The sequence below is a fragment of the Aptenodytes forsteri genome, unplaced genomic scaffold (genome assembly GCF_000699145.1).
Source record: "Aptenodytes forsteri isolate BGI_AS27 unplaced genomic scaffold, ASM69914v1 Scaffold125, whole genome shotgun sequence".
NCBI classification, from domain to species: Eukaryota; Metazoa; Chordata; class Aves; order Sphenisciformes; family Spheniscidae; genus Aptenodytes; species Aptenodytes forsteri.
This window is the reverse complement of record NW_008794447.1, coordinates 4,337,084-4,353,697: the sequence shown is the minus strand read 5'-3', so window position 1 is coordinate 4,353,697 and position 16,614 is coordinate 4,337,084. Positions and strand designations below refer to the sequence as shown.

The 16,614-nt window shown below is 38.9% G+C and overlaps 1 protein-coding gene across 1 annotated transcript in view; it reads left to right on the top strand.

Annotated features, from left to right (window-relative positions):
* INPP4B (inositol polyphosphate-4-phosphatase type II B) overlaps positions 1 to 16,614 on the top strand; it is a 333,068-nt gene that overhangs the window by 256,133 nt on the left and 60,321 nt on the right. The window contains exons 17-19 of the mRNA XM_009290320.2: positions 2,617 to 2,794; positions 8,391 to 8,603; positions 14,702 to 14,846. Coding sequence (XP_009288595.1) covers positions 2,617 to 2,794; positions 8,391 to 8,603; positions 14,702 to 14,846 — 536 coding nt within the window. The remainder of the gene's footprint in view (positions 1 to 2,616; positions 2,795 to 8,390; positions 8,604 to 14,701; positions 14,847 to 16,614) is intronic.

The window sequence follows — 16,614 nt, the reverse complement described above, 5'->3', positions numbered from 1 at the left end:
TATGTTCAATTGGTATAGGTATAGGTATACTACCTATATACGATAGCTATATGTAGCAGCAAGCTCTAAAAATAGTTATTCATAAGGAAACTAATTTCAGATAATTGGAAGTAGTAATGTCTTTTCATGAACGGTAAGGCCACAGAAAATCTTGGGCTAATCTTAGATGCAACAGTGTCGAGACACAACAAGTAGAAACTTCAGATACTCCCAAACATGTTTCTGAAAAATAGTTACTCACTTTCCTGCGGGGAGAGGGGAAGGTGCCCTCAAATTCTGAAAGAAACTGAATATTTGGAGTCATCTCATGCTTTCTGGCATTCAGGAAATGTTAAAATTAACCAAATAATGAGGCCTGATAGAACACTTCATTCTGAAGAAAGAGTCATTCTCTCTTCACTGTTTCCTTTATTTAAAAGCTATCATTGACTTTATTAGAATGAGAACTACCCACAGGTTTAGCATATCTCTTCCCTCTTCCTTTTCTTATACCGTTGTCTGTAGCTTTTCTGCTGCAATATTCACTGAAGCTTAGAGCTGTGGGAGATCAGTGAAAATGATCTGGGAATTAAAGGCTGAGGGGAATGCCAGAAAGGAGTATGTGCATGGTGAGGTTGATAACAGTGTTAGCCAGATTCAGCCTGCAAAAAGGCTGTTTGATAAAGGGAGGGAGAAGCCTGAAGGGGAATTAGAGAAGATTATTCAGCGCTGTGAGGTATCAAGACTTTTAAGACTATGCCTTCACTACAATTGGCATAGACTATTACTCTTTGTCCCTGCCCTGCCCACGGAGTCTGACAGCTTGAGAGTTGCAGGGAATGGTAGACATAGATCTAACTTTGGAAGTTCATTTCACTAACAGTGTTGCCGCCTTGAAGGTAACAGCTGTGGCCGTTTCCTCATTTCTCAGAGGGGCAGGGTTTTTTTTTTTTCCCAATTCATTAGGAGAGACAGTTTATACAATTCATTTTGTTGAAATGTTCAGAACTCTGACCTCTGCACTCAGCGTCTGGCAACTCATGTAGTGGACTGCGAGTTGGAGACGCGTAGCGATTTTGGTGTGGCTGGTAGCATGACTGATCACGGCAAAGCTTTGCTGGCTCAGATGCCATTCATCCTGACTGGCTCTACAAAGAATTGTATCTAAAAATGGAGACATTGGTGAAAGACAGAAAAATAGGATAGGGGATTATGGAATTTGGTATTGTGGAGTTTGGGACTGTAACTCAGCAAAGTATCTAAACAAGAGGCTTAATTTTAAGACTGCTTGAATCTATCCTTATTTGCCAAAAGACTTAAGCCTTTTGAGTTTTATGGAAGTGACTTCATTTGGACTTCTGAATGTGCGTTGCGTATGTCCTTTCTTGAATTAAATTTAATTTCTAATTTGTAGAAAACTAATGAGAAACTGTAAGGGACACTAAAAGACACAAAGGGGAAAAGGGGGAGTGAAGAGATCTGGAAAAAGACTGAAATGAAAAGCAACGCATGAAGTTCAAAGGATTGCAGGAATGTCAAAATTCAGGTCTTGATATGTGAAATTAAGAAAGAAATTAAATCAGTGGGGAAAGGGTGGAAGAGACTGAAGGAGGTATGATGAAAAGACACAAGAGGAAAGAAGGGAGAGACATACAGAAGCAACTGGGGAGTAGTATGTACATTGCTCTTGGCATTGGTAATGTTCCAGGAGTTGCGTGGTTACGTGTTTTCCTGTGTTAACATTACCGGTTAATCTGAAGCTGCAGAAGATTTTGGTTAGTTTCCCTGAAAGACTGAAGCAGGGCATTATAAAGGGAAGGATTATGTGTAAGAGTTTTAGGTGGGGAGATGTATACTGCAGCGAAGAACCAAGTAGGTGTGTGCATGCTGTCTAAAATGGTATTTTGGAATAATGGTATAAAAGGATATTGCGTAATTAGTAAGTGTTGGGGAAAAAAACAAGGCATAGAAAAAGAAGTCATGCAGAAGAATTGCAGTAGTTTGTGAACAGTTAAAAGGAAAGTAGGAAGTTTGCAGTATACATTTGCGTGTATTTGTGGTAATTAACTCCCACACCCCATTTCTGTCTCTTTTCTTGCAAATTAGACACATGGTTTTTATTGGAAATACCTCTGGTTATCACCACTTCCTAGACATCACTGATGCTAATCAGAACAGTGTGGGCCACTGATCAATTAAACATTAATGACTCATTTTGAAAGACTTAGTAAGGTCGTTAATAATGTGATGGGGAGTTCAGCTGGAAAAATAAGGAGCCTTATGCTCTTTGTGATTGTTACCTGACTTGGTCAAACCTTTCATTTCTCCAGAATTACATTTTTAAAAAATAAATAAATAAACATCTGTTTTTCTTATGTTAAGATCAATCACTCAAGGGGATGGTTAGGTTGAACAGTACTGCTTGGAGCATTTGGTGGTGGGCAGTCCGTTGTCCTCTACTGTTCAAGCAAGGATTTGTTTTTACCCTTAAAGGAAGGAGCATTTCAATGATATCACTGAAGTTCAGGTATCTGTCATTTTTTGCAAAATTAGTGGTAAGATTTTTAACACATTAAGCATTGTTATTAACAGCAGAAATTATTTTGACATTATGTGACTCTCTCTCTGTTATTACAGTACTGGATACCAGTGTATTTACTATTCACCTGAAAACACAGCCAAGGCAAAAGAAGTTCTCAGCAACATCAATCATCTACAACCTCTCATATCAAGCCATGCAGACCTGCTGCTTAATTCTGCAAGCCAGCATTCTCCAGACAGCTTGAAGAATTCTTTAAAGATGCTTTCAGAAAAAGTAAGATTCAAATCTTCATTGCAATGGAAAATGGAATAACCAAGTCTCTAACTGCTGGGTTTTTTTCTGCATAAATTGACTTTCATAGCATCAGGAAATGTTAAATAAGCTCTGCTAAAATAAGCTTCAAAATGTTGCTATCAGAAAAAGAATATTATTTAGCATTTCTGTAGCCTTTCCATGTAGAAAATTAATGAAATCTATAAAGTTTGTCTTTATTTGAAAGTATAATTAATTTAATTTCATGTGTCTTTATTATCCTCTAGTGGCCACATACTGGGGTTTATCAAGAATAAATTATTGTAAATAATTTTGTGGTACGATAAACGGTTATTTTATTTCTCTTTCTGTGATGCTTCAAACTACTGCTTGTGGGAGGTAGTTCAAGCCAGGTTTGTGTGTAAGGTTTAGAATAATAGCATGATCAGAAATGGTGATGCAGTCTGGAAGGAGAAGCTAGGAAGTTGGTGCCAGGAGGTCTCAAATTTTAATCCTCTTTCTCCTATTACATTCCTCTGTAGCTGTAGGCTCTTCCTCATCTTAGTTTCTTTAGCTCTAAATTAAGGAAGATAGTATTTTCCACCTGTCTCACAGAATGATAGCAGAGATTAGCTGAAGTCTGAAGTACTTTTAAGCGTATGTTATCCTATAAAAATATTAAGCACTATAGCTATGACCACGGGGGTTGAAAAATGCTTCCCATTGCTTCATGGGCCATACCTTCTGTAATGTGATCTCAATATGGCTTAATAACACAATCAATAACCATTTCCATATATCTTCAGCTATTGGGAAGTGGCAACCCCAGTGGTCTGTTGAGCACTATTATCCCAGCAGTACATCGTTCAATGGGAGAGTTTCAAATCCGAATATTAAGCTCAGCCACATACTGTGAAGGCATTGCATTGGAGCCACGGGGGAGATAAGCGTTGCTCTCGGTTACAGATGTGTAAATCCACAGTAACTCGGAGAACATCGGAGTGGCTGTGAATGTCAGGGATATATAGGAAAGTAGAATTCAGCCTGGAAATGAAAGGGAGGAATTTAGGGGTTTTCTTGCGGCAGTTATAGTTTACCTTTCCACGTAGTACTGAAAGAGGCCGTTTTAGCTGCACATAGAAGTGGAGCTGTTCTGTTAGCAGTTCAAAGAAATATGCATGCGCAAGTAAAGCAGATCAACAAAAAAGTGTTTGTTCTGAAGATTCAAGGAATTTGTATGTTAGCTGTAGCCATTTGCCTTGCCCTTCCCACCTTTGCCTGTCTGGGCAGGAGGAGTGGACAATTTCAGAGTGGCTGCAGGCAGCTGTGATACTAACCCACTCTTTGAACCATGGCCTATTGGAGAGACTGCCTACAGAAAGAGGCCAAAAAAGACAATCTGTTCAGTTTGGAAAAGTCACAGATGTTTTAAATTTGTAGCTGGTGATTTAGTTGTATATGTTCATGTGAACTTTTCAGGGCCAGGATTAAATTGCTGGTTAGTGTATGAGCACAGGTTCCCAGAAGTGGAAGCAGGAGTCTCACCCGATGTAGTCCACCTGGCAGCCCATAGTTTCTATCTAGCCTCCATCTTTTTCTTGAAAGAGATTAATCCAGTTGTCTGAACAACTGCTGCATGAATGGTTGAATACCTGCTTCTCTAACTGTTCCCAAATTTACGCCAGGATTAAATTGCTGGTTAGTGTATGAGCACAGGTTCCCAGAAGTGGAAGCAGGAGTCTCACCCGATGTAGTCCACCTGGCAGCCCATAGTTTCTATCTAGCCTCCATCTTTTTCTTGAAAGAGATTAATCCAGTTGTCTGAACAACTGCTGCATGAATGGTTGAATACCTGCTTCTCTATCTGTTCCCAAATTTATTCCGAGGAGAAGACAATAATGGAGAAAGAGGGTGGGACCATTGCTGAGGAAGCTAGTGTGGAGGGACAGCTGCTTGTGAAGAAGGGAAGAGAGTTGGGGAGGAAAGGAAAGACCAAGGAACAACTTCAGGGAAGGGCAATACTAAGTTTCTAAAACCCAAATTGAGTGAACCCACACGGTGTTGCAATTAGATCCCTCATGGTTAATACAAAGGATCATCTCAATATCCTAAAATGACCTATCTATATAATCTGGTGCAGTATGGGAGAACCAAGACTGACAGTGTGTCCCTGGTTATATTTAAGATAGGTTGGCATGCTCTTCTGGATAGAATTACACGATGCCTACCTGTATTCTTGAGGCATATGACCTGCTTCTGCTCTCCCACTTTTTGTATACTTTTTACATATAAAAAAGAAGTGTTCTCTTACATTTCAACTTGATAGAAATTTAGAAATCAAACAGCTGTTTGAAGAAGTCGTAAAAATGATTTGCCTGGTGATTAAATACCTCGAGTTTCTTAAAAAGCAAATAACTTTTTATTTTAAGATAATGTTAAGCTTCATATATAGAATATTTTTTCTAAAAACATTCGGTAGCAGTGAGTATCTGAGCTATCAGTAATGTCAATTACAGTTAAGTTTTTATGTTAGAAATGGAAGGACTGGCTGCATGCATCGAAAGTGGAAAATTAAATCAAATAATTCCACTGCTGCTTCTTAAATTGAGCTTTTTTTCTCATATTAAGCATGGTTTTACTTCTTCATATATGATTTGCAATTTACTGTAGTGTTTTCCTGAGACTAACCTTTTATCAACACTTTCTGTTAATTGATTAAGGAAGCCTTTAGCTGTCGACAAGTATATCAGCATTTGCAGCTTGCAGAAGGCTTGATAAATTCATTTTCCAGCTATGCCTATCTTTGTTTGCAGAAATATTCTTTAGTCAAGTATCTAAAAGAATTTGCAGAGTTTTCATTTCTTTGTATAGACTTGTTTTGTGATTTCAATACAATTTTATAAAGTGATGTTCTGCAAGTTTAGCTGTACTGAGCTGTAAAAAAATGTAGTTAAAATGTAGATTGTTGTTAAACCAATGGAATCCTTGAATGGAATTTAATTACAGAAGCATTTTAGTCTCTATATGAAAAAATTGAGGTTCGCTTCCATGCCAGTTTGCTTTTTAAAATGAATTTTCCCTATAAAATATTTATATTAAAGAAAATTACTTATACTTTTCATATAGTTACCTAATATATATTTCAGTCATAGTGGGCATTCCTTACTTCAGGCTGTCCAATACTTACAATTTTCTGAAATTTAAAGCTTTTTTGAGCCTACCATGCCTGATGCAGAGACCTGAAATGATCTCAGGCAGACTTTGAGGGGGAGGGGAGGTACGAAACCTCAGCAAAACCATGATGATGTCATTTCTAAGCACAGACAAGTAAAGTAGTTTGGACTCTCTTGATACGGAACTGTAGGAGAGTCTTGAAGAGGAGCTCTGCTGTTACCGTGCAAGAAAAGACAACTTCACAAGTCTCACTTTGCCTCTTCTTTATAGAAGATTGGTAGGGTTTAGTAGCGGTATTCCCCAAAGATTATGTATCCTCTGAGCATGCACCATGTGGAGGCTGGAAATGTAGAAAACTGAAATTGTCCTGCCATGAGGCAGTCCTGAAGGGCTACATATAAGAAAACTGTCTCTGTTTAAGCACCCTTTCCCTCAGGCACCAAGCTAGTAAGGAGGAGATAGAATGGGTCTCGTAAAATTGCCAGGGAGATGAATACTGTTGCCAAGCCTAACCACTAAAGAATCCCAAATCAGATCTGAAGAAGTCCTGATGTTGGTTTAAAAAAAATCACAGCTTAGATATCCCTAAGGTTCTTATCTTTAAGACTTTTGAGTTTTATTTGCAGCAAATTTTCAGCCTTTCTATGTGCAACCATTAAGGATCAAAAATACCTTTTTCCTAAACATAGTGAAAATGGTAAAAAGCAGAAACTTCTCAAGCAGGTGCCTAACCCAGTAGCTGGAGCTTTAGGAAATCCATCCATTATTTAGAGCACTGTGGTCTAAATGTCAGTAAACTTTTGAGGGGTCATTAAGGCAGGAAAGCAAGAAGACTAAGTTGAGTAGGGGCATACAAAAGGGGAGCAAGAACTAGCAAAAAGGGATGGGTTAAGAATAGAAGTAAGAAGTGCAGAAACTGGGAGGAAGATTTCCAGGAAGATAGATGCTGACACTTGAAACTTGTTTGGTTAGGGGTTTTTTGCTACTTCTCCAGATTTTGCATAAGAAGCATGGAAGGGCTGAATGAAGCTTGGCTGGGCAACCTTTATTTCTAGCATTTCCTAGCTTTGTGTGACTTGCTTGTTCAGGCTGGTTGCTCTGACTCTTATCTACATACTTTTCCGCATGCCTGTTTAATTGCGATTGTGTGCACAAAGGCAGTTCAGCATCTGAATCTGCACATGCCAATCCACTATGTTCTGGGTAAATAGGAAGGCAGCTAAATCCCACTGACCTGGGATAAATAAATTCAGGTAATTGTGCTTTGAAAGAAATGCGAAACGGTGTTTTGTCATCACCTGTGATCCAGGGCCTCTGGATCTGACTGGGGAGAGGAGCTATAGCAGCCTGGGTGGGATGTGGTACAGCGACAGGGTGCATGCTCTCCCCGCTCTGACAGAAGAACCTTGTTGAATGCTGTTGAAGTAACCAAAATTGTGACTCTTCCCAGCTGTCTCTCACTGTGGCTTTGCTAGTGGTTACCGCCCTGTAGTGAAAGGGAACATGTGCTTGCACCTCACCCTCTCCTGTTCAGTAAGTTGTGTCAGCTGAGGGAGCGGATAGGCCAGCCTCCTAAGAGAGAGGAGTAGCGGAGGTAGGGCCACATGTTGTGTGGGACAGCAGGAGATGGACATGCGTGGCAGAGTGGTGGCAACAGCAAGCGCTGTTACGTGGAGACAGAGTCTAGAGATGCTAAAGACCGTATGCAGAAAGCGTTTTCCTTTTCTTGTTGGGGTGAAAGGGAGATAAATTAATGCAGAGAGGGTTGGAAGTTTTTAAAAATAGGGTAAACTTCCAGCTGTCACAGTCAACAAGAAGGATTTAGAAAAATGATACAGTGATTGAATAACATCTTCAGAGAGCCTGGAAACACTACTTCAAGGTTTCCTTTCTTTAAAAATAAATAAAATAAAGCTAGAAATCAGATGTCATCACCTGCCCTGATATCTGGGTTGATACCTACATGTACCAAAGTTTATGTGTGGAAACACTGCTTTTGCAGATACTGCAATCTCAGTGCAGAGTGGTGTGGTTTTATTTAATAAGATCCTTAAATTTGTTAATCACGTTTTATCTGACACTTATTTGGAAATTATTAAGCAGTGGTTGGTTACTCTTGGAACTGGTTCTTGTAGAGGCTCGTCTCTGCAGGCAAAATTTGGAACTCGAATAAAATAGGATTGTGTGAAAAGATGATGATCTCTATGACAGATACTGTACTTTTGTGTTAATCCTTAGAACAATGGGATTGTAGAATGTGACGATGTCCCCAAAACCCTTGAATTTTTCCTCATTGTTTGTTGGTCTACTTTGTTTTCTGCCTCTCAGGCTGGTCTGAAACAAATATCCACTCTGCCTAAGGGTAATTCAGTGTTATAATAGCTATGTTGCAGTATTGCATTCTGTGGTCTAACCTTTTCATTCATTTATTTGTTTTTTCCAGACAGAGTTATTTGTGCATGCATTTAAGGATCAGCTGGTCAGAAGTGCCCTTTTAGCACTATACACAGCCCGGCCTGGCTGTGTCCTCAAGCAACCAGCTGTGCCTAGAAACAGTGCGGAAGAGGGGGGTGATTTACAGCATCAGGATCATCCTTCTCAGATTAAAAGACAGGACTCTATACCCCATCATTCTGAGTATGATGAGGAAGAGTGGGTAAGTAGTCAGAAACTCTTGGTTGGTATTCAATCCTAAACCCTACAAATCAGCATAAACAAATACAAGCCCTAAGTGTCCTTGTCACACGTTATTGGGGGGGCGGGGGAAGGAGTGCAAAACTGTGAAATAATATTTTTCAGATGCATTGTATATTTTGAAACTAACTTGAAAGAATTTTCCGAAGTACAATGTGCTTCTGTGTGACTGCTTGGTTGCGCATGTAACAGTGAGGATGGTGAACTATCTTCTTGCCCAGACAGGAAAATAGTCTTTCTTTGCTCTTACTTGAGTTCTTTTTGCTGGTTAGGCAGATTTAAGGAGACTGGAACAGCATACGCTATTATGAGGGAAAATTCTTTTCTCCCAAGGCTGAATATAAATAGTTTAAATACACATGAATTAACCCTTAGCAAAACAGAGCTGTTTCCCTCAGACTCTGTTCTTAGAGGTTGTCTGAAATTGCATAAAAGAATTAAACGTGGCTTTTAGATTTTAACATTCTTAGCATATCTTTCAAAGATTTGTATTATTTATATGGCTGAGATTTTGTAAATTAATTATTTTGGTGGATGTGTTCATAATAGAACTGCTTCTTTGTAGTGCACCCTGAACTCAAGCTATTTTTATTCAGTTAAGGCTCATACTTTCAGTTCATCACTGTATTCTCATAAATGTAAAGGATGCCAGCATATTAAACTCTATTGTAAATAATTAATAACCTGTGTGAGCTACAGTACTTACACCTGAACTGTAATTTTTATCCATACCACAAATAAGGGAAGAAGAATATATTTCTTCTAGAGAAAATACAGTTATCTCCAACCCCATGCATTAAGTAGTCATGAGATTTAAACAATAACTAACTCATTCTTTTATTTGTCTTCTGGTTTTAGAGCCTTGTATTAACTTTTTCATGTTTTCTCAACAACCTGAGGGGCTAGAATGATTCTTCTTTCCTTGAAATGAAAGCCAAAATGTTTGTTTCCAGCTGTTGAAACATTCGTAAAAATAAATATCACAATAGATTTGATAAAAGGGAGAAATTTTGCATTGGAAAAATAGCATTTTTGTGCAAGTTGTATTTTAATTTAGTACTTCTGTCTCTGCAGAGAAGCTAGCTTTACTGTATTCCATTATTGATTTTTTTTTTTTTAATTTATTTCTGCCAGGTGCTTGGTCCTCATCTATTAAAACATATAAGCACATTAGTTTAAAGTGTATCTATTTTTCTGCTGAATTAGTAGGATTACCTGCTTGATTAAAATTAAGTGTATCTTTAAGTATTTTCTGAGTTAAACTGAGTCAGTCACTGTGAAACTTGAGACAGTATAAATCTTAGAGAAATTTTGTTTTTTTCTAAATTTGAAAGATTAGGCTTCCGTTATTTTTCAGTTCTTCCTGTCGGTGGAGGTAATGAATAAGGTGAGTTTTAATGATCAAATTGTCATTAGCATGATGAAAAGAGGAAGAATAAATGCATGTAAAATTTGAAAAAATGCCTAATCTACTCTGAAAGTCAACTGTAAAGGAAAAAAACTTTGAGATACATTGCTTTGTATGCACAGTACTATATCCTCCTTTGTTCGTTTCCCCCCCCCATTATCAAGCACCACAGTTGCATTTTACAATTGGAATTTCAATTTTAGTTTTGTCCAAAATCTAAATCAGTGACGCCCAACAACTCTTTAAGCTGACCCTGTTCCATCCACTTCCAATGACTGCATTACCTTACGACCATCACTAAAGTGAATTCAAGGCAGTGTTTAAAAACTAGGTGGATCCACCCTCTTCCCTGGCATCCAAATTTACCTTTAAGGAATAACTCCCAATTTCTTAACTGTGCAGGGCGCCCTTTCACTGAGTGACCAGTGTTTTCCAAAAAGCCGCCTTCTTAATAGCAATACTGTGTCGCACCTCTCTTCTTTGATACCAAGTACAAATATTCATCCCAGAGTTGCTGACAGCAGTATGGATTGAGCTATTTATATTGGTGCACTACACGTAGGCAGTAGTAAAGCATTACTGTTAAAGGAAAAATATTTAACTTGAGAGTTTAGATTGCCTCTGGGTAGATATTCTCTTCTCTTGCCAGCTGTTTCTGCTATCCTAGAACCTTCCTGCAAGAGGGAACAAAGCATGTTGTCATGTATAATACAAGAAAAGGTGGGCACATTGCCACTTGGAGCTGTTTGTGCTCTGCATTTCTGACTGACTACTTAATGTGGTTGGAGCTACACAGAACAGATAAAATGGCATTTCCAATAAGTTTTGTACAAACACTGACATGGTACTCAGACACAGGTCTGAAATACTGACCTGTGTATGATACATTCTATGCCAAAGCACTGTCACATCACAAGAGGGTGCTGCTCATGCACATTTAGTGAAGATATTTGCTTTACCTATGAGCATACCTCAAAAGGACCTTAAGGTAATATATGGCTATCAACCCACATGAAGGAGACACGGTATCTGCAGAGCACGGGGGAATGCAGTCACTGTGTCGTACTTGGCACAAGTAAAGCGTGCAACAGTAGTGGTGTATATGGAAGGACAAGAGATGACCAAGGAGCTCTGTAGTGAATTTAGAAAGCCTGAGAATCCTTTAAAAACAAAAAGACAACCTCTGGGACTCCACTGGCCGGCAGTGCTTAGAAGGAAGACATCCAGTCAGATGCAATGACAGGAAAATAGTTTCCACTCCTGCTCTCTGAAATGAGGGAGTTGAATTGCTTTTCATGATACTTGCACAGCGGATGGAAATGAATTACGTTTTTTGAATTGCGTGGATGAGAGAGATATATTTTACAGGTTCATTTTTAAATATCCTAAGAAAAGTGCCCAGCTGTCTGTGATGCCAAGGCCTAGCTTTTCATGGAGCTCATTATGAGTATGCACGCGTGCCTGCCAGTGCCACAGCAGAAACGGCAAGAGAAGTGCAACCATGGCCATTTCTAACTAGTAACACCTAACCACATGTGCCGGGATGCCTTAATGTCCCAAATGGCTTCTGAAATTTGGAAGAAGTAGAAGATTTCAATGTGCTGTTGCCTTGTCCCAACGGGGTCAAGCTCTATTACAGATTTCCACTTTCCCTGTCATTGGCTTGACTTTTGAACTTAAAGAAGCAGTAATGAGAGGGAGCCAGAGACCTTGTTCTTTCACACCACAGCAGTAAACTTACCATCCAATTAGCTCCACAGCAACTGGTGGGGAAACTGGTATCAGGGGAGAAGCATCCTGCTCAGGAATCTAGGGTCTCAGTACTTCAGTGTGTCAAGAAATCAGACTTATTTTCTTCTGATCCCTCACTTCACACAGAGGGCTTATAAGAATGCTTTACTTGAGAGGCTGTGGGTGTATTTTGTCCTTCAACCTGGCACATGCTGCAAACTGATCACTTGTAAGGTAGTTCTTAGGCAAATTGAAAATAGATGACTTAAGAAGGTGAAAGGTGGGTTGAAAGTGTGCTAGGCTACAGGAAAACATTACGGGAATAGTAAGGGATGACAAAGAATGTGAAATGGATGGATTTCTTCTCGAGGAGAACAATAGGGAGTCACTTGATTTTCATTGATTGGAAACTGCATTTTTACTCGAGAATTGTTCTTACCAAACTGCAGAATTTCAGCAACCCTCTTGGAAAAACGTGCCCATCTTTGGCACAGACAGAATAACGTCACAACGAACAGTAGACACATCTACTTTTTCTGTCTGCCTATAACGATAGCTTCTAATTCTAGGAACCTCCTATGTGGAGAAAAAGAGCTGTGGGAGAGGCCCTTGCTCCCTCTGTCTTATTTGCCCATATGTAAAAAGACCAGATATATGATAACAGAAGTGAGCTTTCTGTCAACAGATGTTTATGAAATTTGCTTCTAACCCCTCAGGGAATGTTTGTGTGAATATTGTATAGACATCTCAATGCTGGGTTGATAGTTGGTTTAAAAAGCGAAAAGTGTTCTTTCCAAAATAAAACAAGGGCTCATATTTGTGTTGCTTGTGCAATAACTCCAGATGCTCACTAAGAGCTTAACACTCTTTGTGTTGGGATTGAAGTCCCCCAGCAGAGGAAGGAAAGGGGAATTACGTTGCTGCAACCACACTGAGCAACATGAGTCCATATACCTCAGCAACTTCAGCAAATAGAAAGACTGAAGTTCCCTGCTACTCTCTGGTAAAACTTGCAGCTATTTGGGGCCGGAATTTTTACTATTTGCAGTATTTCATTGCTCTTCATAGAATCCTTCTCCCAAAAATAATGCTTGTGGGTGGTGGAAATCAATTATTTCACCCATATTCTAAATGTTTTTCAGGAACGCTTGAGGTACATACAGGATGAAACTTTTTAAGGATTCTATACCTGTCCTCTGTCTTTGTCTTTAAATTGTATCTATGCATGTGAATATCAGATAGTCATGTGTCTAATGGTTTGTTTCATGCGTACAGGTGCAGATGTTTCCACTTGTTGCATTGTACATGCAGTACTTAAAAAAAAATAAAATAGTTTGTGGATTAAATGCAGTTCTGCTTGAGAGTGACCAGCTTCTTGCCTCTTGTAAATCAACAATACCTTTTCCATAGCGTGGTCAAGGAACAGGTTTATCTAGGGAGAGGATCAAACCATAGTTTCTACATCCACCTGTAACACTAGGCGCTCACTTGTCCTTAAGGCAGCCCTACAAGATCTTTCCAGGAATCAGGTTTGGGGAGCTGGAGGAGAGGATGTGTGTTGCTGTACAGATTCAGCCAGGACATGCCCCTGTCTGCAGGCCCACGTCACGTCCCTCAGCGCAGGATGCCCGCTTGCACAGGGTGTGCCCTCAAGTGGAGGGAACTGAGAAGGAAAAGATCAGATCCCTCTGGTCAGGATAATGGCCCAAGGAGTGTGGCATGTAATTAAAAATAAATCTTAGATTAAATGTTTGCCTAAGTAGTAGTTCTAACTTTGCCTTCACCCAACTTCCAAGTGTTGCCATTTATATGGAACTATGGCATTTCTCTGAGTTTTCAGTTTTCTTCAACCTTTTCTCTTGTTGTCTTTTGCAACTCTATTTTTACGCCTGAAGGCCTGACGTATACATAATGCTTCTGGCTATTATATCATAAAGTAGAAAGAAAAGCAGTGATATTATCTTCCCATTTTTAACCCTCAGGCAAACTGATTGGTCTGCATTAGTTTCAGAATGACTCAGCATTAAAACACGTACATGGGGGGTTTTTGTGGGTTTGTTACGTTTTGTTTTTAGTCTGATTGCTAGCCCTGTGTGCAGCCTCATTTCTTGTACGGCTTGGTTTTTTCCTTTTTCTTATTCAGCCCCACAAAAGCAGGTGCAAGAGCTTCAATTTCTCTAGTATCCAGCACCTGAAGGACCCTTCCTATATCTCTGTTCCGTAACAGCTCTTTCTTTCACTCCACATTATCTCTTTTGTACTCTGCTTGTACAGAATTTCTTCTATCACTTTATTACTTCTGTAATTCTCATATTATAAACTCAGTTAAGTGTGGTGGCTGCAGTTTGCGTGAGAGGTGAAGAACGAAATTGAAATTGTGTTACCTAATAAACATGGCATGATAGCAAGTTTGTCATTCTAGTCCTTTAATTTTACATTTGCTTTAACAGAGTAACTGTTGTGATAAAATGGAGGGTGTGTTAAATTATCAAAAAGAGGTTGTCAAGTACTATGGCAAAACTGGCAGTTGCACACAAGATTTGATTTGGCAAGGCTTTGAATGTCTACGCTCTTACTGTATTATTTCAAATAGACGAACGGCTCAGTTCCTTGTGATTGGACCTGAAACTTTGCATGCATTTTCATGTAGAGTTTGAAGCACGTGTGTTTTGCAGTGTCTAAAATACCCGAACAGTTTCAGTTCAGTCATTTACACTGCAAGAAAAAACTCCATGAAAAAGGCTTAAGTTGGTAGTAGGCTGAAGAATGAGAAAAATGATAATATGCTGACACCTAATATTTCTGGTAGTATTTCTAGTAATTTGCACGTCTCTCTCCACTTTAAGGTGTTAATAAGAAGTTAGTATTGTCTCTTTTTTTTCTTCTTCAGTAATGTGCAGTGATAATTATGCTCTTTTCAGGACAGGGTGTGGGCCAATGTGGGAAAGAGTTTAAACTGCGTTATTGCCATGGTGGACAGACTGCTTGAAAAAGACAACATCAGCAACATTAAAGAGGGTGAAAATGACCCTTCAGCAGCAGATTGCAAGGTGTTGCATACAGGTGGTAAGCAACTTTTTTTTTTTTTTTTTTAAATCATTGACTAGAATAAGGAAAAATGGAAAAAGTCACAGAAAAATGATACAGAGAAGAGTCAACAGTATCTTTGATGAGAGTGCTGCTAGCAAGGTTTTGCACAGTTGTAGCCTTGAATGATGGAAGGCTATTTATCAAATTACAGCTCCATTGTGTGCTCAAACTGCTTGCCGTGCTCAATTTTTTGTGCTACAATGAAAACCTTTTGAAACCACAATGTTTTCCTTTGAAAGCTGATGTAGTTTATTTTACTTTAGATTTTACTTGAATATACCATTCTGAGAAAAAAAATTGAAGCGTGTCTTACCCCATAGGAAACTTGTAAGGAAAGGTGAACATTCTGTTTCAGCGTCATTCTCCTGTAAACCCTTCCACTTTTCTGAAGAGATATACTGATCTTTGTTTTCCGATTTGCTAAAACTAATTTTTCCCTGAATACAGTTGTCAGTCTGTGTCAATACTGAAGGCTAAGTAGAGTGATTCCATGAGATGATGTGAAGAACACTTTGTCCACAGCAGGTGCTTGTCACCAAATCTTCTGATCCTCTCCTATGGCTACATTCCTTGTTGCTTTCTCTAAGCATAGATTAGATCTGCTTTATAAGTCTGACGAGACTTTCTGATGTGCAAGTGTGTTGCAACAAATGAAACAGCTCCTTAGTGATGATGGTGGTAGTCCAAAGATAAGGAAATCAGAACCAACCCTTGTGCCACTCTTCAGCTGAAAAAACACACAAACAAAAAAAAACCCACAAAATAATAAAAACCCCACAACCACTTTATTTTGTGGAGCTTTGTATAATTTTGTGGTTTTTTTCTTATAATTCCTTTTCATTCCCTTCCCCCCCCCCCCCCCGATTTTAATGACAAAATTTTATATCAAGGGTTTTAAAGTTATTAGAATTCATTTGTAATTTCTTTCTTGCATAACAAGAATTAAAACTGTTTTTTCAGCTGTGTATCATTTGTGTAGTACTGGTGAGTTTCGTGTGACAGATTTTGGTTATAGTATTGATTTTTAATGCAGCTGCAACATCAGCATTTTTACCAGTATGAGAGATTTGTGCTGGCATCCTGGAATTCTTGTTTTCAGTGCCAGATGTGTTGGACTTGTTTTTGCATGAATAGTCCAGAGACCAGAGTATTTCTTATCTGTTTGCTTCTCTTGAGTTTCTGTCTACCAGGCAAGTATCCCTATAATGTTAGAGGGAGAGATGATACCATCTTTGTTCTCTAGTGAAGGCTTGCAGGTGCAAAGTATCAACGCAGTTAGCTTTCTACATTTTTCAGACCTTTTTCAGATAAGAAGGTACAAATATTCAACAGTGAGGTAGGTGTAGTTGTCAACTTGAAAGAATCTTTAGAAAGTGAACGCAAGCATACTGATTTTGATCAAAAGAAAAAATTTGAATATTTGTTCTTGTACCTAATTCCCTTCTCTTCGCCCTGGTGCTAACAAGCTTTTCTGCTATTGTTAGCAGAAATCCAGTATATCTATTAGAAATGTTTTGCAGGTAAAGTAGTAGTACGCTTTCACCCAAACTTCCCCCAAGTTACTGCAGTGCATTTGTGCGTGTATACATAGACACACATGTACTGGTTTTTATCTGTATTCCATGGTTATGGAACAAAACTTCAGATTTCCCCCTCCCTCCCCCGTCTGAAAAAAGTCATGATTAGGATAATTCTTTTTGGATGCTTTCTGACATGCTTAGCAACATGAATGTTTACAGATTTT